The sequence below is a fragment of the Varroa jacobsoni genome, unplaced genomic scaffold (assembly GCF_002532875.2).
Source record: "Varroa jacobsoni isolate VJ856 unplaced genomic scaffold, vjacob_1.0 scaffold_75, whole genome shotgun sequence".
Lineage (NCBI taxonomy): Eukaryota > Metazoa > Arthropoda > Arachnida > Mesostigmata > Varroidae > Varroa > Varroa jacobsoni.
This window is the reverse complement of record NW_019212977.1, coordinates 482,119-510,104: the sequence shown is the minus strand read 5'-3', so window position 1 is coordinate 510,104 and position 27,986 is coordinate 482,119. Positions and strand designations below refer to the sequence as shown.

Here is a 27,986-nt window from a genome sequence, read left to right as displayed (position 1 = left end):
AGTACACCGACTTCTTACACACAGTAAATTACCCCAAATATAAATTACCTACCACAAAAAGTCAACTGCCCAACTCGGAGTTTATGTATACCAATTAGGCTGTTGAAATAAAAAAAGAACTGTTTTAGTCGTTTTATAGTCTTATCTAATAATAATAATTTTAGCTAAGAAGGTGTTTTTAGTTACAGGTAAATATTCTACGCTTGACCGTTTGAATAATCTAGATTGGCTCAAGACTTCTTACTTGGAAGGATCTTAGCGATTTTGTAGGTGTATTGTAATGTTCTAGGGCATGACAAGCTTCATAATCAAATTGACTTAGATGTATGAAAGGGATGAAGCACACGTTAGATATTCCTTCGCTCAATTTACGAAGTAATTGAGGCGTGACGTAAGTAATCTGCAAGTTTTCGATTACTATGCCAACAGTGCATATGGTCTTTGAAAAACTCGAGATAGCGGACCGTATTCCTTGTTTCATTTTTTATTGTGTTTCGGCGAGTATCGTAACAGACGTCCCTGATATCCATTGCAAGTACTATCGTTACTCTACGCCCGGCATTGCTCCGAACTATTTGACGTTGCCACCAACCTGGATTTCTCTCCAGGGCGACGCCATTTATTCGCCTAGATCCTTTTTGACTGGCGGTAGACATCCAGCCGCGGCTCGTCGATCGTACGCTCCAGGCGGGTTTTTTGTTTATTAAAGTTCTGCAGATTTTATGTGTTATAAACCATGGACTTTTACAACTGACCTGAAGTCAATTTATAGGGAATCCATTTTTGCTCAATTTCAATGTTTTCAGAATATGGATTAGAATTCCGTAACACGTTTTAGACTCCAAGCTCTAAGTGAAAATCTTGTTCAACTGCGACAATACGCTTTTACCTTTAAGGACCCGATATATAACCCTCTGATTGCCACTCCGCAACACTTCAGTTTCCGCTATTTGATAGTTTACATCATTCGTGTACCATTTTCGTATAAGACCTCCTTGCTCCATTTATGTGCTTACCACCTTTCGATGAATTTCATAGCGTTGTGCCCTTCTGGTAGCAACAGCTTGATTATTTAGCGTTGATTCTGAATACATTTCTCCCTCCCGAAGTAAACTCGTCGACAAACTATATAAAACACCATATAAATTTATTGTTGTTAGCTGGTTTGGGTAGAAACTGTCGCCCGAGAGGTCCACGTCTTCTCCGTACTCTGGCGATAAATAATGACCCTAATAGTAGAAAGATGTTTTTATGGGTAGCCAAGTGAAGAGTCGATACATTTAATTGTTTTGAAAAATAAATATCCATTATTCATTGTAATCATGTCTACAATGGTTTTAAAGGGTTTTTCATAAAGCCCCAAGTTGTTTCCCTTAGCATGTTCGTTTACTGCCGTAAGTCTGAGACAGCCTATGTTCTGAAGTAAATCCAACCTTGAGGTTGAACTTGTCTCGAATAAATTATATTGTGTATTCGGACACCCTTGGATACGTGACTAGGATGTCTACAATCATGGCAGTTACGAGCGCCGTTTAATTATTGGCATCTTTGACACAACAGAAATATACAATTTCAACTGTCAAATATACATTTCCCCACGGCTCGACATAATTTCTATCATCTGCTTTAAAAACACGTGAACATTTTATTCACTTTAGCTTCACTTTAGAATACAATATACGAAGAAGCCAATAGAAAAAATTAAAAAGATCTCGTGTGGTTGTGGTGACACAAAAACAAAAAAAGAAACGAAGGACTTTTTTCAAGTCCTCGCATGACAGTGACGAAGAAACGCACACTTAAGCTACCTCCAAGAACAAGTTGAAATTGAGACTCAGTCTGTACATTGGCCTGAACCTCAATAAGCCTTTATACGATGGAACACCTATCTCTGTAATGGAAAACCAATCAGACAATTTTGCTTAATAAGCTATACAATATATGATGGAGGGGACTGGCGGAAAAAAAATGGCAGTAAGCTACAATTGTGACATCAGGATATTTGCTAAGGAATGTGATATATAATTTGTTGATATCGTGTTAGAGCGTCACCCTGCCGCTGGCCCTAGACCGGGTCTACCTAATGGATAAAGGAAAATCCTGTTTGTGTTTTTTTTTTCTATTATATTTCATTCGCCTTTTCATGTCACTGATTGCTTTGAAAAAGGTACATCGTTGGTCAAAGCAATAATGTGCTTATGTTACCACGATATAATTTAATTTTTAAGGAATAAAGTACGAACATCATATGCTCGGACATACAAAAAGTCATACCCAAATCGTGCTATGCAAATATAAAGCATTATACTTTTAATTCAAACATGAAACACCCATAGGGAGCCTCCCTAAGAGTTGCTTTCAATGCATATTACCTATGACGGATCTAGGTTACCTAGCACGAAAGCACAAGATAAAGCATTTAACTATTTAAACATCGAATACGTAAGTTATTTTGCAGTATATGTTACATATAGGATCACCTTTCAATCCAGTATCAGTGGCCAACTTCGTTATTGGATGTTTACTAATGGCTCGGAAAACATGCAGAGGTTGAATCTAAGCGGGTCTACTACGATGCTTACGACGTTTGTTTATTAGGAAAACAAAGTTGTAAGGAAAAACAATTATTTTAGACATTCAAAATTTTACATTTAAGTGCGGTCTATAACCAAATCTACTTGTAATGAACTTGCCGATTGTAATCTAATCTTTTTTGAACATAAGGCGGGAAAAATATGTTGCGCGCGCTTCGCGACAAACGTGCATGTACAGTGCTGCATTCACAACGTACGTTGGCATATTCATACATTAAAAAACGTTGAAGTGTATAAGATGTTTCACAATACGCATATGACCGATCGATAATATATCCATGTACGTTACAATCTATGCATAGATGTTGTGTCATTTTCATGGCTTCTGAGGAATAGCGGATATGTACGCTGTCAATGTCAAACAAAAGAAAAACACCCAGACGGTTAAGCGGCGATTCTTCTCATAGAAAATATTCAAAAAGGAACTTCATTGTTATTTAGAGTAAATCTTACTTTACATTGAATACACAGCAATTAAAATCATTTTCGCTGCAATTTTGAGATTAGCAATTAAAGATTTCTGCAATTAGAGATTCATGAAAGCTAGATTTCGTTGATTTTCGTGACCGCAAGTTCTTATCCGAAAATAGTAATTCCGAAATCGGTGTCAGATTCACTTCAACTTTATTTGTTACGTAAACGAATCCATTAGAACGTAATATCTCGCTTGTCCTTACGAGACGGTTTGTGCGTGTCGTTGAGAAAAAAATTTACTTGAATAACGCGTTCCTTCATCGAAAGTGATACTTATTCAAACGAAGCCCCAGGGACCTTCACTATCGATAAAGTTGTTTACTGCCGACTAGCACAACATATATATATCGCCGCGAGGTTCAGCTGGGACACCTTACCACTTGTCCCGTTTATGCACGTCAACTCTTTGGAGGATACAAACACGTCCGCATGCACAAAAGTAAAGCAAACATGCAATCATGTACAGCTGGACTGAAGGCTTAGCCCATTCTCACTAGTTATAGAACAGCCGCAGGAGCACGCGTGGTTGGGCCGCTAAATGCTGGGTATGTGGTCCTGCTCAGACGCGACTCTCTTTCAGATGTTAATGTTTGATTTGGCCCTCCTTTTAGCCCAGTAGTAGGATGATAATAGTTGACCTTGAGGGCATGACGTGGGCCATTGGAGTCAACACAACACACATTTACCGAAAAAATGACGGATAATAGAAGTCCGTTTGAGGGGATAAGCAGAAATATGCTGCACATGAAAGGACGGATGCCCCTAGTTAGAGACTGTTGAGTTTAAACCATTTATGCCGCTTTCGGGGGGTGGTGACCACTGCTAGTGTTTAAAAATAGGCAGAACAAAAGGGACAGATCGGATCGTGTTTCGCGTACAAGTATATATTAGTAGATGCTGAGTGAATTATATGTAGGAGATAAATAGTGATGATTATGATTTTGTATAAAACGCTGGATATTGACTTCTCTGCGAATATTTCAGGGACGTATTTAGTAACTTGGCATATGTTTTTTGAACCTATCCTAAGCGCTAATCAGAAAACCTATGCTGAAAACGACATGCAAACAGATAGTCTGCACCTGACAGTCTCTGTCAGGTGAAAACCAATTGAAGATAGAGTTTTCTTTGTTGAAGGCTGACCATCCTAGAAAAAAATAACTCAGAAATGGGTAGCAGTGCCGACGCTACGGGAAGAGACCCGTCTTTAGTTGATAAACCTGTTGACATACGATTCTTCCAAAACATGTAACGGCGAGAATTGCGAGGTACGAAAAAACAGTTCGACCTCAGTGTAAGTACAAGCGCGGATACTTCTCGCAATGATTTAGCAGCGACGCGTCTGTTTATCAAACCTTGAGACGTGCGGGTCTTGGCAGAGATAGATTTGCTTCAACTCGGAGATTAGGCATCTCATGCAATGCTAATGCAATTCTGGACGTAAAAGTCGAAACATGAATTCGTTTAGCCGCTTGATCTGAAGCCATCGGCAATCCTGCATATTTTGTGTGACTTATCGAATTAGTCTCTCCACCTGACTTGTATATGGGCCAATCCGATTATGAAATATTTTTCAATTATGTAAAGCCGAGTATATTTACACGCAAGTTGTAGCAGTAGCATCGACGAAAAAACAAGTTTATTGCTTTCCTCTTCCGCTTGTTGGGTTCACTGAAGGTTACCCATAATAATGCCGTAGTTTCAGGCGATTTGTTTCTCAGAGCCAAGTCTCCTACTCCTAATTACATGGCTGATGCGTACACGTCAAAAACCTTGTAGAGTAGGGTAAAACAAATGGATATTTATCAAGAGAACAGCAGATAATGACGACTGAAAATGTATCAATTGAACTAGGCAGGGTCAAGGAAGGATCGCGATGACATTAGTTACATCAATACAGAAGCCATCACCCGTTAGCACAATCCAGTTGGAGATATTATCTGTAACCGAGAAGAATTTATCTACTACGATGATTACGTCTATGGAATATCAAATCCCGAGTGCTAACCATGTTGAATTGGGATTAGCAGTATCGTCAAATGCTGGGGTACGTAGTACTACCGTTGGTGGCATCATCGTACGTTAGCGGTATCATAGAAGTTAGTATAAGCTTGATTTTCCACATGTCACAGTCAATTCTAGAAAGCCATTTTAGATTGTAACTGCAACTGTAACAAATATGAATTCCAGCAAAACATATAGTCTTTCAAATCAAAATATCGCTGTGCTGTAGATACAACACATAAACATGGACCTAAATTAAGCTTTTACTGATATGTCACTGTCAGATCTTTTATTACTTACTTTTATTACTTGTTTATTCTATTTTTCTCTACTTGTATATTATTTTATTTAGAATCCTCAAGTCGTCTCGAAATATATAAGTTTGGTGTGTATGGATGGCAAGGATGTTTTCCTTGCCTTCCTTGCTTTTCACCTTCCTCCTGTAATAGTATTTTCGTAGTTTTTTTTACCCCTTAATGCCGTGAAGGACTTTGATTTGGGAAAATTTCCGGCGTACTTTTTATGTATTCCTTCAACTGCGTTTGAATGATTATGTCTCCAACAAGTTATTATTGAGTTAACAAATTCTGTATCAGTACAACGATCATCCACATAATTTTAACTAGTAGGCACATGATACATATCAGGGTGCATGCTCTTAATATATTAAAATATGAAATAAATGTTTTGATGTTTCAAAATTACGCGCGTTGTAAGAAAAGGATCTTTAAGTCTTCGACTAGTATTGACCAAAACAGGCTTAGGAAAACCTTTTTATGGTCCCGTTAGTTATCTGTAAACTAATAGGGCTTTTGTCCTACATACTGGACAATGTTTTATTCCGTCGTCGGCTGTAATGCAATTATTTGTCTGTTTGATTCGATCTGTTTGTTCAATGTAGTCTCCGGCAGTCCGAACGATGTGCCTATCATAAATTCGAGCCCATATTTTCATATCGGTTTCGCTGCAACATATACAATCTCATTGTTTCACAAGTACAAAATCTTATTATCGTATTAAAAGCTCACATAAGGAAGCAGAAAACTTTTGTCAGTGAGTAGTTACAGAATATGTTAAATTTCAATGAAATAATTCTGCTCTTTTATAGACGAGCTCTCCGAACAAGTGGTGTTTAACTTGGAGAACTTTTGCTCAGCCCAGCTATACTTTATTTAATTCATTCTATTGGGTTGTTATTTTGTCACGTATGTACTATAAAGAAAAGGAAATAGATCTTCAAGCTTAATCATATGAAATATTATTTAATAAAGTTTATATTGAATGAAATGTATTAAGTTTGTGATCATTTTGAGGCAGTCCTTTAAACTTAAAGTTCACTGCCACCTATTTAAAAGAATCTGCGCCTTTAGTTATCGGAGACAGGCGTCTGTATCCAAGTACATAAATTCCATGAGGGTACACGCCATCTATGTATTATTTGACTAACATGCACAGCAAAGAACGATGAAGAACCAGGGAAAGACATGCTATTTTGCTTGCTGATTATTAAATCTCCTTATTATCCATGAACCAGTCTCACTCACTGCAGGTTACTTTGGCAGATCACTAGACCTGTTCATATACGAGTAAACTCTTTAAAGAACAGATACGACTTTTTGTTTCGCTATTTTTTAAGTTACAAAAGAAGTATAGCATTTTCTGAGATGATCAAAACTTGGCATGCGATAAAAATTAAAATGTAGGGTAAAATTTATAAAGAAACTCAATATAGCCATCTGAAGGTACTAGTAGTTTGGATTACGCTGCAGTACTAGTTGCGGCACGGAGCTGCTTTCCAGTACTACCACGATGCTTACAGTTTTTTTTTTCGTGATTTTTAATTATAGCACATACAAATGAAGGTAAAGAAAGGCTTCTATGTTTGCAAAAAAACAAAATACTCAGCATAATCCCTATTCGTAGAGTAACATCTACTTTTCAACTTAAAAGTAACCTGTCTTGCCTCATTTTACGCCCTATATTTAATGATTTTCTTTCACGAAGTTAATTTGAGAGCTCTCGATGCTAAGCACATAAACCTATGGCTTTCAAGAGTTTTATCAAGATTCTCAAATGCATGTTACCATAAGCCAAGCCGAATAACCTTTCTCCTTAGCGGTTATCACTGGTGTTTCCTGTTTCTTCCTCTTTTCAGATGTATTTCTACGGCGCGAATTTCTCGCGCGGCGTCGCAGCTTCAATCAGGCCGTTATCAGTCGTTCAAGCCTACTACGCTTGGAATGGGCACCATCGCAGCTCGTGACGCTAAGTCTCCCAAAAAACTCAATCTTCGAAATCCAGTCGGACGCCCTGGTCGCCTGTGCCGATACTCTGTCAAGTCTTGACCTTAGCGACAATTTCCTCGGTGATATCCCGGATCTTTCGGCGATGCGAGGCCTTCGTTGGTTGAACCTTCAGCACAATCAACTGGCTGAGCTGCCGGCCGGAATTGCGCTTACCAATCTTAGTACGCTTTTGCTGGCGGGCAATCAGATTCGGTCAGTGAGTCCTGATTTGTTGCCTGAATCACTGGCCACTCTCGACCTCGAATCGAATCAGATTCTTTCCCTCGAGGGTCACCCATTTCCAAGCGCGATTAAACAGATCAATCTTGGCACTAACCTTTTCCGTTATCTTCCGCATAGCTTTCATCGAATGCATGCGTTGGAGCGGCTCTCATTAAACAACAACGCTTTCCATGACATCCCAGCCCGATGGAAGCTGCCTCCATCCCTGCAGGTGCTCGATATTTCGCGCAGTTCGTTGCGTCAGCTACGGGGCGTCTGTCTTGTTCTCGAGAATGGCAGCTGCCATCACCTGCAGATACTGCACCTTGAATTTAACTTGATCTCATCGTTGGCTGAGAACTTGTTTGAGGGGATGCGCCTAAGGAAGCTCTTTCTCAATTCGAACCGTCTTATTCAACTCCCACTAGGACTCTTCAAAGGTAGGTGGCGTGTATCGTTATTCCTGCAGTCGTCATTCCACGTTAGTTCTATGGCAAAACAGTGGACTCTAGTTATTAGAAACTTACTTCGCGGATAACTAGGAGGTGGGTAAAGTGGCCGCTGCCTTCGTTCGAGCATACAAAGGTACCTAGCCGAAGTAGACGAATACGCTTCCTTTGAACGGCTCGTTCTTTCAGCCGTGTTTCCAAAGTAGGTTTTCGTTTGGTGGTGATGAACGCGACGAAAGTCAGTAAATGAGAGAAGGCAGTCGGTAAGATCGAACCGGCAAGCATCTCTCCGCAGTCGCTTTGATGACCTGCCAGAGGTAGACTGGTGCTAAGATTCTTTCGCAAAACCCACGGCGTTCATAAACCAACTTAGATATTCAGGCCAGTTAGTTGACCCTACAGGGACCACAGGTCTTGGAAGTGGTTTGCAGTAAAAGTTTAAGCGTGTTGTCCTCAACATCAACTCACCATTTCATTCCTCCTTTCCAGTGGGGTGGAACCATCTACCCTCCGTTCAGCTCGTGCAAGACGCTCGGTGCAGCTTCTTTTACCTTCGCCGCCCCCTCTCTCACACTTTCTTACTGCATATCTTGGTCTTTTTCCTCGTTCAAATCTCCATTTTCCGGAACAGCTTCGCCGGTTCGCTAATTTTATTCATTCGTATGTGCCTATGGCTAGCTCAAGCAAGCCTTATGGCAACTGACCGCACGGCCTTTGTCTGTTAGACTGTCTATGTCACTTTCTCTCGTTTTATACGATCAGTGCAGGAGATCCCTAAAATAGACGATCATCATTTCGAGTGTAAAGAAGGATAGTCAGCTTGGTGGACGCTGGATAACAGTAATGCTCAAACTCAACGTAAAGCCTACGTCTTTCTGCCAGGGTTGCCCACCTATACGAGTATTTCTTTATATTGCTCACTTATACGACCGTTGTTATTATTATTGTTTTATAGGTTGCTATTTCCATGAGCTATGTTGGTCTATGTATGAGGCAGCAATACAACTAATTCTTGCGACTGCTGTTGAAAAATAACATTGCAGAGATGTCGTAAGAGAGAACAAAGTTGAAGATTACATCATTTTGGAGGATCATTTAGAGGTGAACAAACGGACGCGTAGGTGCCCGATACCCCTGGGTATCCCCAGCACACCAATTTTTTAAGATTATTATGTTGAGCGAAGTGGTCCACTAGAATAAAAAAAGGGAAATAATGGTTATTTCGCCGAAATACAATATTGCAATTGCTGCGCGCGCTATGGCGGTTTCGCTCATAATACATACAAAGTTCATAAGAAATAGATTGCAAGTCTATTTATATACGAGGCAACACAGTGTACAAGCGGTGTCCATAGGTAAATGGCAGGACGGTTTTGTTGGGCCGTCGTTTAGGACTGACATTACCCCTACTTTTACACAAGGTAGGATAAGCAGAGCTTCGTTTTGACGTCTAGCCTTTGCCCGTCAATTCGTTTGGTCTATTAGTAACAATAATAATAATAATCATAGGCGCCGTTAACTGCAATGACCAAATAATAACGCTGCAAATCTTGTACTTTTCCCGCGCAGTTTTCACTTACTCTCTATAGGGCTCGCTCGTCTGAATCCTGAGCAGCGTTTGTGTGATTATTCATAATAAAGAGGGGTACAACCAGCGTAAGCACCTCTGCCATACCTATCCACCTGTCAGACCCACAAGCGCGAAGAGTACTTAACGTACTGAATATCCTTAAAATTCTTTCGACCGTGAGAATGAGATGAGAATTGAACCGCTTTCTGCCGCGTTTGTAGGTATAGGCGTTCGTAGCCGTGAGAGATGCTGCGTGGTGAAAAAATGCCTCTAGTGGCAAGCAAAGAACTAAAGCATATCCAAGCCGTTCTTTTTTTTGGACGTTGTTTTTCATTTTGAATCTAGATGTTTCTCGCGGGTCTACATTGTTTACTAATTTATACCTCCCCAAACGTAACAACCTGGAATCGTTACATCTCGTTTTTTGGTCTGTTCGATGAACTTTAAAACACAAACACTGCCATCAAGCAACGTAGCATTGTTGAATGTTATTCTTTATCAACACATAGGGATCTCATCACTGCTCCGTTTACAGGTTACTCTGCTGGTTGCCCTTTTTGTCTTACCTTATTGCTCATCTTGCTGTTTTTCTCTCCATGTAGATACAGATGTACGATTCGTTTTCGTTGGTCGTTCGTTTCTATATTTCTATTGTTTGCTGTACAGCAACGTAGTGTACGGGCGTGTCTTCGGGGCGTACGCTTATTCGGTGTTGTTGTTTTAGGCGTAATATCATCGACGCTGACAGTTCTCGACGTGAGCGACAACCAATTCGAGTCACTACCCTCTTGTATTTCGTCGCTTTCGGCGCTCAGCGTTTTGATTGCCCGCGGGAACCAGCTAGTGTCGTTCGATTTGCCAGCTGGGCCTACAATGCCGAAATTCTTTCGAACTCTACAGGTAAGTTATAAGGCTATAAATGTAAATATGTTGGTTTCAAAAAAACATTTGATTAATGTATATATGCGCAAATGAAAGCTTGGACAAACGCAAGCTTTCTAATCTAATTAATGGAAGTATTGCATACGAGCTACAAGTAAGATACAAATAGTCTTTTCCTAATGTACCAGATGTTAGTTAGCGCCTAGCTATAATGAAGTTGCAAGGAATGCACAATGCTTCGTCATTCATGTTAGAGGTTTTGTGTATTACATATGTTATCAGACATTCACAAATATTATTTTTACAAACGTTCATATTTTTAGAATAAATAAATAGTCTGATATAATACAATCACATTATTTTAGAAGTTTGTCTTAGACAGGGTGTTGCGTGGTCACCAATATATAAGCAGCTGAAGTGCTTTCTACATAAAGGCCCAACGTTTGATGAAATCGAGATGATCAATATCTCAGATCTATATACATATACACGAGCCAAGCACGAGTTCGAGTACGAACTGTCGAGCCTTAGTGCATTCTTTGAGGAAAATAATTGCTTCGACACACTCCATATTTAAAGTCGCTCCTGCCCCTGCAAAGCTATTTGGTACACTACAGTATGTTCATCTACTGCACTTCATTAGAAACTAAAAGCTATATATATACATATAGACAGAATAAATAATTAAAAAAAGATCTCGCTTATCTTGCGGCTTTTATAGCAGGCTCAGCAGTATACTGAAGGTTATCGTGCTATGCCTGAGTTTGGGCGTGATGGTGTCTATAGCAAGGAGTTTCATTTGGGCTCTCAACTGAATCAGGCGATTCGGCAGAAGACGTCCATCTAGAGGTTTCAAGAACCCATCCTAGCTAACCCCACGAGACGCTTCGGGAAAGACAAATAGATACAGCAACGGATTGCAATGGCTAGACTCCACCATTCGGTGAAGAGATAGGCTGGCCGGTGGCAGCCGCGGTGCCATGCTTGCTCTCCAAGGATAATTGCTAAAACTACGCATACACTATAACCCATACAGAAACGTCCTCTCTGTTTAGCGCAGATATATAAAGTGAGAAAATTATTTAGAGGGGAAAAAGCATGCCGCTGCTGCTACTACTGCCGACGGTGTTGTTTAAATTAGGCCCTTTTAACGTACTATTCGCTCAAGGTTCAAACTAATGTGCTTTCTGGTTTTGCTCTCGTTTCAGGTACTGGACTTATCCTACAACCAATTTACGGAAGTGTCGTCAGCGCTGATGAACACCACAGGTCTCGTAAAGCTTAGTCTTCAAGGCAACCTAATTGAGAAGCTGGGCCCGTTTGGTCAAGGCCAGTGGGCTGCGGGACTTCGCAGTGTTAGCTTGTCGCACAATGCAATTAAGATATTGGCGCGCGCGGCAATGGCTAAACTGTTTGAGCTTAAGGAGTTAAAGTTATCATTCAACCCAATTCATTATTTCGATAATGCCGCGTTTACGCCACTCAAAAATCTACAGACTCTCGAAATGTCCTCGAGTCTCGTGAGCGACGCCGCTGTTAAAAACGTTCACAACCTTTTTAAGCCATTAGAACAGCTGCGATCATTACAAATCGACTACAATAGGCTGCATCAAGATCCGTTTGGGTTAGGTCCATCGTTAGTGAACATAGATCTTGAAGGAAATGATCTCAACACGGTGCCCGCTATTCCTCCTTCATCTCGGATCACTCGGCTATCGCTTAGTTATAACGGGATTTACTATTTAAAGACAGGCGCTTTACGAAACATCTCGACACTTGAACAAATCATCCTGTTAGGAAATCCCCTTCGAGAGGTCGAATTCTGCGCCATGAGCGATCTTCCCTTGCTCGTTAGTGTCACTCTTTCGTCAAACCGCCTTCGCAGTGTGCGCCGTGGCGCTTTTCAAGCGCTTCCAGCACTGCAGAGGCTTCAGCTTGATAATAACCTTCTCGGACAACTCGATCTTGGTATGCTCGATCGCGCCGGGCGTCGTCTGCTTCTAAACGCGTCTAACAATGCTATTGTCGATATTACAGCCGCCAGCGACGCGGTAGACGTCCGCGTACTTGACATCTCCAATAACAAGCTCGAAGTGTTGCCTGAAACATTGTGGGATTCGGCTAATGAGCTGGTACAGCTCTCTGTAGCAAAGAACAGCATTCGACAGATAGCTATTGGCCGAACAGCACTCGAGCGCTTGCTAACGGCCGACCTATCCCATAACAGACTGACTGCTCAGGCAGTGTATAACCTAAGTCAGATTGCGCCGTCGCTGCAAGTCCTCAGTCTACGAGGCAATCGTCTCGAAACGTTGGCGTCTCCTGAACGCACGGCGCTCGATTACGTTAGCAAATGGCCTTTGCGAGTACTTGACATATCGTCGAACGATATTCGCCACCTTGGGCAGCGGATTTTCGAGCCTTGTTTACCGTTAACACTGCAGGTACTCAACATTTCATTCAATCCATTGGAAAGTTTAAATCTCTTAAAACTAGCAAACTTGGTGAATCTCGACATATCGTACACCCATCTCAACTTGGCAAGTAACGGCCGTCATTCTAGGTTATCATTAACATCCACTGCGTGGAATTCCACTAGTCAACCAGCTGGTTTATACCAGCCGGGGTCTACATCTTTGTCGAATATCCTAACTCACATTGAGAGTCTACAAGTTCTAAATATTTCGGGTACTAGGACAAAGGAGTTATCGAGCACTCTGCTTCCTGCAGGATTGCTGGTTCTAGAAGCATCTAATTGTGCTCTACAGTCGCTCCACCTGTCGGCGGAATCGCTCGTTGAATTAAAAATAAGCAACAACACTTCTGTCGCTCTGGCACGCTCCTCGGTATTGACTCCGCGACTCCGTCTGCTTGATGTCGCGCACAGCGGCATCCGCAATTTAACTAACCTGCTGAAAGTCTTTTCGACCGAGCGTCTACGTCGGCTACGGGCCGAACATAATCTAATTGATAAGATCTCATCGTCGTTGTGGCGTCAAACGCCCCTGCTCACGACTCTCGAAATAAATTCAAATCCAGTTGAGGCACTGAGCCTTCATAGCTTCTGCGGTTTGTCTCATCTCGCCGAGCTTGATATTCGAAATCTCAGCCTAACACAGCTCGACTCAAGGACACTTCACCATCTTCCGTGAGTATTGATTTAACGAAAAATAATAGGTATGATCCTAGATGATACAAACAGGAACACCTCGGCATGAGGGTTATGCACTAAGTTGATCTCTGTGTATAGTAAGTGCCAGATTAGACTACGCAGATATATCGAATATTAATTGTGAGATGTAAGCCAAGCAAACCTATCTTACATACCGATGAAGTCACGTTCGCTTTCTTTCGTGATTGATATTTTTAAACAATTTTTCCGCTGCTTCATTGCTATGCTCGCAACTGCTGGACCTAGTCGTTTTAGTAAAGTTACATCCTGTTACAAATCGAGACAAATGATATTTGGTAGAAAAATGTCGTTACAAACATTAAGATTAATAGAATGCAAGTTCATTTTAAGGAAATGCCAACCGTCTTGTTCTGAATATGGTAAAAATTATCGTTTTGTTAGAAGGGTACGATCATTCTTAAGTGTACTCTTTACGTATCTTGCCTTCGTATATTTGTTTGCCTGTTACTGTTCTCTATGGAACTATGCCACTAAAAACATAAATGTGCACGTTACGTATTGAAGAAATAACGATGAGGAAGGCGAGCTCGACAAAGCGGAGAACACTTGCTGAAGGGGTTTTTTAAAAGCTATCTCCTTTTATAGATTATAACCTCTTTTTCCGTGTTTTTTATTTCTTGCTGCTCTGTAATAATTAGAGTCACTTTTGACGCGCCAGGTAGAGAAGAATGGGCTTACTATATATATAGAGAAAGATTAAGAGATTAAAAAGAAAGGGCGTTTTAATTTGAGAAAAAAAGACGGTCTTGAACAACGCTTTGTTCGTGACTTTTAATCGTTAAGAATCGTTTTCATAATTCAGGATTCAAACAAACGTGATTCAAACATACAAGCCTTAAGGCCACATAGGTTTGAAGCGACTGAGATCAACCAAAAATCCGAAGACAGTTTTATGTAATATAATTAGCTCATAACTATAACAAGATAGTGTCGGCACCGAATTACTGCATACGATATCCAATAAACTTTACTAACTCTGAGTAGAGAACTTATAAGTTTTCGGTGCAACGAATGTCGAATTGTTGGAAGCTGCAATTACATCTCTGTTTATAGGTCGAAAAATTTCGTAAGCGTAGTTTTTGCGTCTAGTTAATTGAGCTAGCAACGTTTTATGATCGTTCCTAGGAAGATGTCCAGGAAAGTGTTATTCAGTTACTTCTGTTTTGGTTAATGGGTTTGGACGCAACGTGAATGGGGATTGGGATACGACATTATAAATGCTATAAATGTGAATTTATACCGTAATACTGGTAGGTTACTTCTTTTTTACTGGCAAATGATTCGTTCGTAACAGATACGACCTTCCTTCTAAGTTCAAATAGTTGCGACACATGCGCTCATGTCGAGGTTCGGCGTAGAGAAACTACGCGTTAGTCGAATCAAAGGTTCCATGGGAAAAGGTTTTTTACTACAGTTATTGATAACAAAACTGCAGGTATACGTTAAGCTAATTTTTATAAAAGTCAAGTGTGTCACTGCTGGGTACCCTTGTGGGTGTTGGGTGTTCGATACAGAATTAGTTGAAGGATATCTTTGATTATATTATCGTTGTTTGATTTTGATGTTTCGACATTTGCTATGATTTAAACGTGAGCCTTTGCACACAAGCATTCAATAGTAAAACACGAAAAACATTTATGCTTCTGTTACAGATCGCTATCGACGCTATATATTTCAACGTACAACCGCGGCATTCGTTCATTGCGACTTCAAGAACTATTGTCAGATTCAGGACATCTGCGGCGGGCAGTGATAGAAGTGGGCGAGCCCGTTCTTTCCTATCAACTGCAGTGGGCATTTACGGGGAAGTCTAAACTTCGAGAACTCCACGTTACTGGTAGGTTTCTAAATTATTATCGACATATAAAAATTGTTCCTATTACAAAACAAATATTTGTTTTTCGATTGAGCTATTTTAACTTATTAGGCAAATACAATGTGCCACATTATCCAGGCGTTTTGCTATCTGCCCTCAAATGTAAAATGCGTGTGCATTAAAGATTTATGTCTGAGAATCAGACTTTGCTTAGTGCCACGTAATATAGTAGTTCCAGCTAAGAACTTCTATTATAGTTGTTCAATAATGAATCGTCTTCAGCGTCCGGAATTCGATAGGCTTGTTGATTTACTGAAATTGCCGTAATCTCGTTGCGAGTTGCGATGACAATATACGGGGCTCTTTTACCCTAACCTGATTCTAATCCTGATAACAGAAAAAGGATCCATGCCTTAGTGAAATACGCTGGCCTAGCCGCAGGTGTTCTCAAGGGACCGTATTCATTGAAAAATTGGGAAATTGCTGCACTAATAACAACTATGGCAAGATTTTGTTAATTCCAAACGTCCGAATGGAGACACTATTAGTAAAGTAGATTTAAAAATACCGAATAATACGAAGCAAGAAATCAATAGTAAATTATATTCTATTCTATTTATTCTGTTTTCTTTATACTAACAGTATTCAGTATGTAGGGCGCAGGCTGCTTGGTTGTACCACGTTAGCTTTAGTAGATTAGTTTAATGGCGTATTGTAGCTTATTTGAATAGTAAACGAAATTTGAGAGCAAGTCTTGCTTCGTAACCGAGAACCAATTTCGTACGACTGGAAAAATTGCTGTTTATTGACCATCCAGTTCTGATATCGTTGGTGAGCGAAACTGTTACCTTAGTAGCCATAGCTTGTTTATTGTTCAATGACTTTGTCTAGCTGTTACGAGGCACTTCTTATCTTTCTATTTTCTTGAATTTCTATAAGCTCTGATCTTACTAATTCATCATATATCCGTATATCCTACAGAAGCCTGAACAAGAAGACCGCCGGCAGACGAGTGATTCTCCGAAAGTGTCTTTCTAAAAGCAAAAAATAACGTTTGCTTCAAGTCAGAGCCCACATTACGTAGCGCTGTTTCCTTGGCCTTTTTTCATGCAAAAAGTGTATCTGCCATCCCAGGTCACGCGAGCGAAAAACAAACCAATCTTGGCCTTTTTGCGGCTTATCGTCAATTCCTTAACCATTATTTACCCATTGAAATTAAAAACATGCCAATACATATTGTGCCAAAAAATTATAGTTAGCCTCATAGGGCATCCAAACAATTCACCATTGTTATTCGAGTATTTTTCTCGTCTAGTTTCCTACATCATCTATGCTAACTATATGCTTTACACTTGAATGCGTTGCTTTATATGTAAATGAAACAATATTGCGTCGGGCAGTTCGTTTGATCCTAGAGAAGCTATACATGTACGTCCAAGTAATCCCTTTTTTTGTTACACTATATAGTGTGACTGGTCATAAATCTAAGTGTTTTTAGGACCTCTATGGACTGCTGCTGATAATTAACGTTGTTAACATGTTACATCATAGCGAATGCATATTATACTGTAAGTGTATTTTTCTGTGAGTTAAGTTGAAACGGGCCTGGATTTTGGCGTGGTATGGCACCTCCATCGCTATATACCAAAGTCGCACCAACAAAAAAATAGAAATCAATTTTTCAAGTAATTTAGAATTAGAAATTAAGAAGCGCTCCGAAAACGCTAAGGAAACATTTGCAGTAATTGTTTAAAGAGGACCAGCCATACTAAAGTTAAATTCACGCAACACGTTCGTAATTGATTGTCAAAATCTAAACTTATTAGGCTAAAATTTAGGTCAAAAAGAAGCGTTTTCGAAACAAAAGTCTTGAAATTTTATTTATGAGATTTCAGTCCATCTAATGAAATTGAAATGAAGCTGTTAGGCTCTCAATAAATAACATACTCGATAATAATTAAAAAAAATAATTTTATTTGTCGGCTTCTCCGTATATGTAACTGTGGTGAACACATTAATAATTTACCTAAGAAAAGAAATGAGAATTTCCTTACAAACGAGAAAAAGCAGATAGCACATATTTAAATGGCAGGGTGGTCTACGTTAACTTGAGCCGATTTCTATGGGTCAGGTAGATCGATTCGAATTTCCTCGTCACAATCTGTCGTGCATTCTACTCTGGTAGTAGTAAATCGCTCATGAAGTAAAAAAGGTCTATTGCCGGCTGCTAGTTGTTAGGACGGATGTGTGCCCCATGCTCCCCGATTCAGACGGTTGTATCCCAGCTGCGCACGCTCAGGTAAGAAGTGGATACGAATACGAATTTGTGGATGCTCCGTCAAGATAAAGCGAATCTGGAGTACTACGAACTCCGGTTAGCAGGTGTTTGTAGGCGAGACATAGTGCTAAGGTTTCAGAGGTTTTGAAATCGGATCGCCGAGACTTGAACGAGTTATTCTCATTCGCACTGTCTTCCTATCTAGAAAACGCTGGCTAGCGTTTCACGCACCAGCATTTCTGGATTTAAATCGAATTTGTCTTGCGTGTTTCCTACCCGAGTCTTCTCGTTGTTCCGTAACGCACGCGCCTCTTCGTTTCTCAGAATGTGCGTCTTAATGACACGGAGGAGCATAGACGGACGTGTAGCTCGCTGTATCTGCATCAGTTGCGGCGTTTGTTTTTCTCTTGATATGTCCAGCACCCCTCTTGTCCTTTTCCATGATCCGTCTCGCAGGGTGCAAAACTGATTGACCAAGTTGTATATGGCGACAGCGGAAAAATAGTAGCAGTGGTGGTAACACTCGTTCCACCCTGTGGGTACTTTTATTTTTCCTTCGTTCAGGATGGTCAGTTCAGTACGTTTAAGCAGTACACTAACTGACTCCATTCGGCACGAGACAAGCACAGAACACCCGCCGTTACCGCATCCATCTAGAACCTATAACAACGTTGTTACAGTAAGGAATAAAACAGAAAGAGTTGAATCCGGAGTTCAATATTAACGCCACCACTGCCATCAAGACCACTATCCAAAAGCGCGGTCACGATCCGGACCGTTATAGAGCAAAAGGTGACGGCGAAAAAACGGGAAAAATTATTGGGTGGAACAACTGACCTCACCCCTGTTAGCTGTTTTTTGGAATACAGCAGCATATATGAGACTGGCCGTACAGGAAATTCGTTGCCGCAGTAAGCGTACAGTATTATACTACAGCCGAGAAACACATTTTGATACTCACAAAAAGGGACGGCCTAGAGCTCCGCTTTAGGCGATCATAGATGCACTCTGAGAGTAGCTGATGAGCTGTTCTGTTTTATAGGAATTTGGTCGAGCCAATTTTTTTGTAGGGCGCCCCACTTCTGGGTAACAGTGTCCATTTCTGTCCCGGTTTGCTCTAATTTCTTATCGTCTATTTGGACCATTGGCCACGCGGAACTGTATATCTGAATCAGCCGCCGTCCAAAGTGGCCACGTGACCTTGGCATGATATATACTCATTTGTTTCATAGTCTTCAACGCACATTATAATTAGATCGTGCTTGTTTTCGTGTGATCGAACGAAAAAAATGAAGAACGTGTCTAGGTGTGTGCCAAAAAATACGTATAATCTCATCGCAGCATTAATTCGACGATGATGTTATGAGCGAGAAAAAAATAGTTCACACGAAAACGCGGAATTAAATGATTTACGTACTTGATAATATATAAAAGCACTGCAGAGGATGATAAGTATAAGTGTTTACCAACTCCGTACCAATAGCTTCCTAAGGAATAAAATTGCTTACAAAATTAATTTTGAGATTTTTTTGAGTTGAAAGCAATTGTCACATGCGATCCTATCCACTTTGCGCAAAAGATGTTCATGCTCGCTTAACTCCAAATCCTCGTACTGTGAATTTTTTTTAATGTTATTTGTCATTTAATGTTATTTTAATTATAACGTCGTCTTTTAAGTTAGGCAGAATCTGATTAGATTGTAATACCTAGCTTAGCTCTCATCCACATTCCTGTTAAATTAAGCGAATTGTTATATGGAAAATATATGCTTTTTAGCATATACGTATACTTTGGCAATTATATTGCATTGCTGTCATTTGCGTTAGAATTAACATTGAGCTCTCTCGGAAATCCTTTTCTTACTTATTCTCGAGCAAGTTACTTGTGTGCCATTTTATTGTGCGGCTAAGCTTGAAGTTCTATAGAACCATAAGTACATAATCGGAAAGATTAAGAAAGTAGACTGATTTAAAGGTTCACTGAACAACATGGCCTTATAAATCGTGGTAAAGATTGGAACGAAGTAATTCAGGAAAAAGAGCTACACAATGAATCAGTATCAATTAGATACTCTTCACATCAATTTCTGTGGGCCTCAGGAATCATTTACATTAATTAATTTAGTAAAAGTGTTTCTGTCTAGAAGAAACGTACACAGTCTTAATTAGGACAGGAGATGTGAGCAGAAGGCGTAGCATCCTTTTTCACGCCCCTTTTTAAATCTAGGAAAAATAGAACGTACCCGTTAGGTAAGCAATTATGCCTAACTACCGCTATATATATTTGATGCTATTATTATAACAATATAATTCTGATTAGAATAAGCAATATAGTCGTTACCATATGAAATCGGCAGGTATTTTTTGTTGTCCGTCTAGATAAAATGAATCCATTAAGTAAAAATTATGATATACAAAAAAAATTCATATACAATCTAAGGACAACATGAAAGTAACCAAGATATTCTTAGTTACCCAGATGCATCAGTGAGAGAAATCTGTCAAGTACTAAGCTAAATTCTAGTAAACGACAGTCTCGTTCGGATCGAGGAATCACATTGAAACAAATCTTTATCGGCACTGTGGTCAAGACGTACTTATTCAGAAAATTGGCTACAAGAAAAAAGATGATTTATTATAGGTTTTAAATGGTCCAAACGATTTCAAATGCTCATATATTACTCCTTACAGTTATAAGCCACAACATTTTCAGAGGATGAGATTAGATAAACGAGATTTGCTCAATCTACGAGCCTGCTTCAGAGAAAGGGCCAACCCAGAAGAACGTGCATATTGTAGTTATATCTGGTTAAAAGAGACAGGGTGAAACTACAATTGGAAATAACAAAAGAGAATATGTACTTCTTCACTGCGGTGACCCCTCAGTAGATCCACTTTCAATTTTTCCGCGAATCGAAATAAGCAGGTTCTTTTAACAGAAAAGAACCTTGTTCGAAGTCACTACCTAAGTTAACCTTTCTACTAAACTACCTTAGTGGTTCTCATGCGCACATACAATTATTGCGGTTCATAATGTGATCAACTGATTTATATATATCAGCCCTTGGTATGAAACGGCTGCTATAATCAAGACGCCCTTAGGTATAATAGAGGTGCTATATTTTTTAACATATATCAATAAAGTAAAAGCTAATTCAATAAAGTTAGAAACTAATATTAATGTGGTACGTGGGATCCTCTCTATGGACTTTATAATCAACCATGAATATCCTATTAAACTGCGGCTTCTAGGACATTCAATTTTTATTTATCAAAAAACGGAGCCTGAGCGGAACACTTTTAAACTGAAACCTAAGTATAGCCCGGTCTGTGGTATATCTTTGGCGCCTTTAAAAGGACACAAACACAGATATTTTAGGCAGGGTGAGGCAAAAGTCTTTTGAAAATTTGAAAAAGTAGTCTTACAAATATATATGTATATAGCATGAACTACAAAAAAAATTTAATTTCAAGATCAGTGTGCCCGATAGGACTGGCAACGATGGTAGTGCAGCATATGACGCTGCATGTTACCTGAGGTTTATTGCACCACATTCTGTGCAGATACGTATAGCCCCAGACGAACATAAATCCACCCTCTCGCATATGATCTACATATATATCTTCTTCAAGCTATCAGGAGATTTTTGCCCCACTCTGTATATAAAATGAATTATAATGACTTTGATGGATGTTTTCTCTCATTCGATATCGGTTTCAACCGGTAGCCAGCTTCAAAAATCGTTTTTATTATTGCTGTTTGCTCACACAGTTGTAGGACGCTGGTAGAGCATTCATACTGATTGCGCACACTATACCAAAGCAAATTTTATGAAAAAAAAGATAAAATTGCCATGCACTCTTTACGATAATATTTTTGAGCTTAGTCCCACATTACATTCATATAACATATTAGATTCTGGTAGCCGATTCGGCATTGTATACCTTTTGATCTGGATTCACAGGACTTTTTTGAATATTTGCAGGCTTACCCCTTCGTTTCATTCTTCCTGACGCGTTTCAAGGCCTCGAGAGCGCCCACGAACTCTTGCTGCGTATAACGCACACGTCGATAACCGATCTTCCCGCCGGACTTCTAAGGTAACTGCCCGACCAGCTTCTAAATACCGGAGGTAATGCTGTTTTTCCACAGCGAAGCTGCTGTGTAGCAGTTCAGTTGTCATAACATGAGAAAAAGCTATGAATTCGCTTTCTTAAGCAGCCTTTAGCAGATACATCTGATGAATCAACTAAATAAAGCCTATTTTAATCCGATGCAGCGCCAGTGTAAGGTAAGCTTTAGAACCAACTAACGAGAACTTATAGAATAAAGTTTTCGTTAATAATAATAATAATAACAGATAATTACATTTGTCATATTGTGGATAAGTTTAAGAGATGATACAACACTGGTACAAAATGCCGCATTTCGGTCTACTAGTAGACCAGATCTAGACTAAATATCACGCTGAAAGACGTTAATATTTCTGCTCTTTTCAAGTGTAAACTGTGTCAACCCTAGTCGCTAGTTTCTTTCATCCTTTGACCTCATATTTTTTGTAAACTGTAGGGTTGCATTAATTCGTTGCCTCTCTCATAGTCCTACTCACATTATCTGCTCCTCAAAGCAACAGGATCTCTCAACAGCATCGAACGCTAAAGGAAATGGCAAGGCGAAACATTTGAAATATTGTTTTTGCCCATGTTGTCTTAAGAGCAGACGCAAATCTGACTATCGGGTGAAAAGAAGTACCCCATAAGTAGACACTTCAAAAGTTCGGTCACAAGTGATTTTATCATAAAATTGATTATTGGCTATTCCGTTATCGTCTACTGAAAACGCCTAGGAGACTGGACCCACCCTATTTACTTTTCCACAAGCTAAGGCCTGTGTTCTAGTGAAAGCATTCCTCTCAATCTGGATCGAAGTGCTCCTAAGGGGGGAATGGTAGAAATCCAGGGATTCGAAGTCTCATATACATATATAAAGATATCAGGTATTATACATTATTTTGACCCATACTTTACTCATCTCTTGAATCGAAGATAACTTTTAAAGGGACATTTCTTACGCTATATATATAAATCCCTTTTAGCTCAATCTTTTTTTTTTTTACGGTATAACCTTTCTTTTCAGTTATTTTGTAATATTGGTTTTGATTTTAAAAAGCCAAACTGGGGGGGCATAAAATGGTTTGTGTGGAATGATTGCAAGTAACTATCAGTGCCGCCTAAAGCAGACGTTAGATATTGTGATAAGTCCGATACTTGCCGAACATCTATTAAACTGACAACAATAATTCAGCAAAAGCTAAAAGCATTGAGCCGAATTTCAGGAGAATGGCAGAACAATTTCCATTTGTTACATTCCGTTAAATCTGAAAGTGTGAATGTGATCCTCTTGCGACAATGAATCGATTTTATACAATGAGCAAATAAAAGGCGGGTTACGTTAGCTTAACAACAATTACACACCCAGTTTTGGGCCTGTACTGGTAGTTAAGAATACCAATTGGAAATGGTAATCGTACCAACCGTTTACGTAAATTATGCAAGCTTTATGCAGACCATCTACAAACTAGACAATTTTGATTCAGTCTACGGCGGTATGCAGGGTTACGTTTGTTTAGACGAAATAAGGCGGAGCACTATCAAATACGTACAAAAGCTAACCAACGAAAAACTCACTTACGTGAGACGGTTTTTTCAGAAGCAAGAAGTGACTATACCGAGTTCTATATGAACTATGACTCTTTTTAACAAAGTATTGCCTCTGGAAATTAATGCTATTTAGCCCCCTATAGGTTTAAGAAACTTGTTGGTCAAAAATATCGTTCAATCCATATTTGAGCATTTCCCAAGCGAGCAACTTTCAAAAAACGCTTAGTCTGTCTATTATTTACATTTTTACCGAATATCAGTTCAGCTAAAAAGAAACAAATAAGCTAGATCATAATATGTAATAGTCTAACGAACTGCAGAGTCGTATTACGGGGCGGATTTGTAACGGTCGCATTATTTTAACGCATAAGGAGACCAAGCAATATCTCTGGCACGGACGTTGGGTTCCAGAGAATTACGACAGATTGCAATTATTCATTAAACCAGAATTATGAATAATCGTGAGCCACACAAGCCTCGATGTTGATCAGGGCGGTTTTGTTACAGTTAATTATAGTCCTTCGTCATTTCTTGGATGCGCTGACCTTTCCTTTGACCTGAATGCGCTGGCATTTCAGCGAAACCCATCGTTTGGGTCTCTGCTTAAGCGAGATTTACTAGTAGACTACCCCTAAAAGGCAGTATTGGCCAGAGATATCGATATTAGTATCATATTACGTTTGTACCATTTAGGATCGACGACCGTTTAGGGAATACTTGGTATTTTTTCCGTGGCAACAGTTGCATTTATCAGACGCGTCTGGTATATTGTTGTAATAGCTTTTTACACATGAAAAAACGATCCGCAAAAGAACTCTGTTAGCGGTTGTTGACTTTTTCTTGTATCTATAGCGTTTCGATTATCCGAAGTTCTATTATTTTGCTGTGAAAGCTTCCACATTGAATAGTTCGATTCTTTCTTTTATTTCCAGGTACCTGGGAAACGTCCGTTTTCTGGCCCTTGATCTTCGCTCAAACCAGTTACAAACCATCTGACCTTCCGCTCTCGAATCCCGTCGTCGACTGTCAGCCAGAGGTTCCCAACTATTGGCAGGTTAGCATTATATTTACTGTGCGTATAGTCAACGCGGCCTACCATTACTGTGAAAGTTCTCTTCAGTTACTTGCTATGGTTGGCGCTGATACGTACATTATGGCCTACTTGTAAGGTGGACTTGTGCGGAGAGTATATTCTTAACTATTCCTAACTATTCTATTCTCTTTGACTATGGCGGCCATCATTATATCAGTTATTGATTATTCGAATTGTTGTTGTTGACATAGTTCCTGTCATCGTTCAGCTTTTATTAGACCGGACAAATACCGGTTTCGCACCTGCCATCGCTGCTTTACCCAGACCTGCTTCTTTGCGTCAATCAAGTGATCAAACTCAATACTTCTAACCGAGATTTTCCTACTAAGTGCATAACTCTATACAATAAATTACTTCTGCAAACAACGACAGCGCTAACTGGCTACCGGGCCACACTCCTACTGAGTTGATCCGAGTTTACTAATTGTACTTGAGTCTTCGATACAATCATGGCCCCTTATGACCTCAGATAAGAAGGGTGCTCCGTGACGAAGGCTCTGAGGAGGCTCAGGGTATTCCAGCCCCTTAAAGGGAACTGACCGCCTATTCTAAGCGGGATCGGTAATAACCTTTTGTATCGCTTCACGGGTAAATTTTCACAAAGAATCTCCTCAGCAGCTCCAGTCTCCTACGTCTTCCGACTTGCATCGACTAAAAGAGGGGCCAAGCGTGGTCCGGTGTGGGCCGCAGCAGTATGCGATTGCACAGTTTCTCCTCTGATGCGGAATTCTTGTTCTCAGGCTCCCGCTTCCTGCACTGTCATGAGGGCTTGACCGGCGACCATAGGCAGAGTTCATTTTATGAAAGAAGATCTGTCTGTGTCTACCTGTGCATGTATGTGCAGATACTTCTACCCGCACGTTACGAGCACGTACGTGCGTGGATATCCTGCACTTGGCGTGAACTGAAGTCGGGCGCGTTCCTATCCACTCGCTCCAGCAGGTGTATTTGTCGTGTTAATATGTCTCTGCTAACCAAGCAGCTCCGCACCGCGAAGTAAACAAGATGACGTCTGTGCAGCTTTGTGCTACGGTTGGAGACTTCTAGGGGCAAAACTAGAATTGGGGTTGACCGGTGGGCCACCAACTAGTAGACGGCAAATTGGGAGGATACCATTACAAGCAGAGCGGTGCGAATGATGAGCAACAACACAAAAACCCACTGGCTAATAACTAGTCCGGTTTCTCGTCGTCTTGCCACGAGCAGCCAAGGGGCCTAGCAATGAGTGTCTTGATAAAAGTCTTCGCTGTTGGCCTGTTCATGTGCTCAATTTCCGTCCACATCAGACAAACCCGGCAGGCCGCTAACCAAGCTATACTATAAAATGTAGCGCTACCTAAAGTTGCGGGGATAGCACTCTAATTTGTTTAGCCTGGCCACGGACGCAGGCAGGTGGCGGGCGGGTCCGAAAGCAGTGGTTTGGTATTCTGTCCTTCCTAGTCAGCGACAGGGAGACAGGTGACGTGAGAGGCTGAATAGAGGAAATAGAATAGTAAGTTTCGTATATATAATAGCTCTATTTTATCATGAACAGTTCATACGTAGCTATTGTCCAGTGCCTCTAAGATGTTATTGCCAGTGATTGTGTAGCATATAACACGGTGCCTAGACAACGCTGGCCTCCAAAAAGTCTAGATGAGCAGATTTTATATACATGTTTTCGTACTACTCTGAAATCAAAGCATGCTGCGCATAAAACGCGCAGCCTGGTTCGTTTTATCCTTGCAATTAAACTATTACTTTTGCAGTAGTATATAACTAATAGGTTTAATCCAAGCACCAAGCTTCATGTTTGAATTAGCTAAACACTAACCTGGTTTGAAGATGTGATTTACGATATACCTGACTGTCGCAGTATTCCTTTCTAATATTTTTTACCATTTGCCAGACATCTACTTTATAGACAACAAATGCGAGTTTGATCTCCATCAGATGCTAGTTATTTAGAGCAGTCCCCGACAAAACGCATCAGACAATAATATTAAACGTGCATTTTGTGTATTTCAATGATTGCTTCCGTATGCTAGAATTCAGAATTTAGGACGCCGATGGTAAGCTTACTCAATTTATAAGTGTATTTTAACAGATTGAAGGCTTTTATAACATGCTATTTTTGTGTAGGCATAAGCAGAATACGTTCACAAAAATTACGTAATTAATTAAGTCACACCGGTAACCTTCAGGCGGCCTGCGACTGGAAGACAACCCTTGGCGATGTTCCTGTGAGCTGGCATGGCTAGCGCGTCGACTTCGATGGTGGCTTCGTGAGAAAGCAGGTCAACGTTTCGAACCTTCAACCGCCTTGCAAGTCTATAGAGCTGCCCGTCGTGCAACGTGCACATTACCTAACGGCAGGTAGGATGAAATAAAAGTATTTGTAAAATAACTCCTCTACGTAATAACCGGACATTGATAGCGGAACCGGCTCAGAAGTCTGTTCCGGCGGCATTAAGCTAGGTAACACTGCTGGGACTGTAGCAGGATTCCCGTGACAGTGAAGTAGCGACGCCTTTGCTCGCCAAACGCGGGGACCCGTAATGGCGTAGGTTCAAATATGGGTACAACCACCTTTTTCTTTTCATGCTTGTTTTCATGCTTGCTCAAACGGCTAGCCGTTTGAAGCAATGCTTAACGGCTCAAGTACTAGATGTAGAACTCGAAACATTTTAGACTATCTCAATTATGATTATGGTGTTGACATTTGGCTGATTTACTAAAGTAATAGGACGTAATGCCGGCAGACGGTAAGATACGTTTCAATGTGTAATTTAAAAAACAATGCTACATTTTTTATTATCTTTTCGATTGGGATATTTACGTATGGGCACGAAAATAATAATTATTTTCTAATAATAATAATATTATTAAAAATGAAAAACTCGTATTGTAACTTGAAAGTTCGTATCTGTTTATTAAGGCACGTATTTAACAAACGTGAACCACACTATGTAGTTTCTTAATTCTATATTGTTATCATTTTAATAAAAACTAATAGATTTGTATCTATACTATGAATGAGCTAAACACTAACCTGGTTTGAAGATGTGATTTACGAGGTATTTGACTGTCGCAGTATTCCTTTCTAATATTTTTTACCATTTGTCATACAAAAATGCAACTAAGGCGGATCTTTTCTATTAATGGGTAAATCAATCTAGCTAATGAAGGCACTTAATATCATGTTTGCACACCTAAAAATTATTGGCTAGGGTCGTACTCCGAACTGGATAATTCGATCTAAAAAAAGACACTAGCAACCGTAATACTAAGAAGGAAGGACAGAGATTGCCTGCTTTCATTTCTACTACGGCTTTGTAAGCTTCAATCGTTTCTCATTTCGCCTCAAGCAATAGGTCTCGGCCATTTCTATTGGTCATCTCAGGTAGTTAGGTAGCTGGAAAACTATATAGACCACTTACCTATACAATTTTATGTTATGTCTAGTTGCTTAACTGTAGCCTGCGGA

General features: G+C 40.0%; 1 protein-coding gene and 2 long non-coding RNA genes across 9 annotated transcripts in view; 1 reads left to right on the top strand and 2 right to left on the bottom strand.

Moving 5' to 3' along the window:
* The window catches only part of LOC111263081 (uncharacterized), a 34,894-nt gene extending 10,335 nt beyond the window's left edge, over window positions 1-24,559 (top strand). The window contains exons 3-8 of the mRNA XM_022837855.2: window positions 7,228-8,019; window positions 10,323-10,498; window positions 11,689-13,628; window positions 15,326-15,510; window positions 21,753-21,867; window positions 24,360-24,559. Coding sequence (XP_022693590.1) covers window positions 7,228-8,019; window positions 10,323-10,498; window positions 11,689-13,628; window positions 15,326-15,510; window positions 21,753-21,867; window positions 24,360-24,423 — 3,272 coding nt within the window. The 3' untranslated portion in view covers window positions 24,424-24,559. The remainder of the gene's footprint in view (window positions 1-7,227; window positions 8,020-10,322; window positions 10,499-11,688; window positions 13,629-15,325; window positions 15,511-21,752; window positions 21,868-24,359) is intronic.
* Window positions 473-2,693, bottom strand: LOC147753955 (uncharacterized). Its single transcript, XR_015312283.1, has 2 exons — window positions 2,481-2,693; window positions 473-1,125 (listed from the first exon to the last, which is right to left on the bottom strand). It is a non-coding gene; the product is annotated as an uncharacterized LOC147753955 (long non-coding RNA).
* A 2,013-nt stretch (window positions 24,560-26,572) lies between the features above and the next one.
* The window catches only part of LOC147753953 (uncharacterized), a 28,960-nt gene continuing 27,546 nt past the window's right edge, over window positions 26,573-27,986 (bottom strand). For all 7 annotated transcript variants that reach the window (XR_015312256.1, XR_015312252.1, XR_015312254.1 and 4 more), the window contains one exon: window positions 26,573-26,865. This is a non-coding gene — a long non-coding RNA (uncharacterized LOC147753953). The remainder of the gene's footprint in view (window positions 26,866-27,986) is intronic.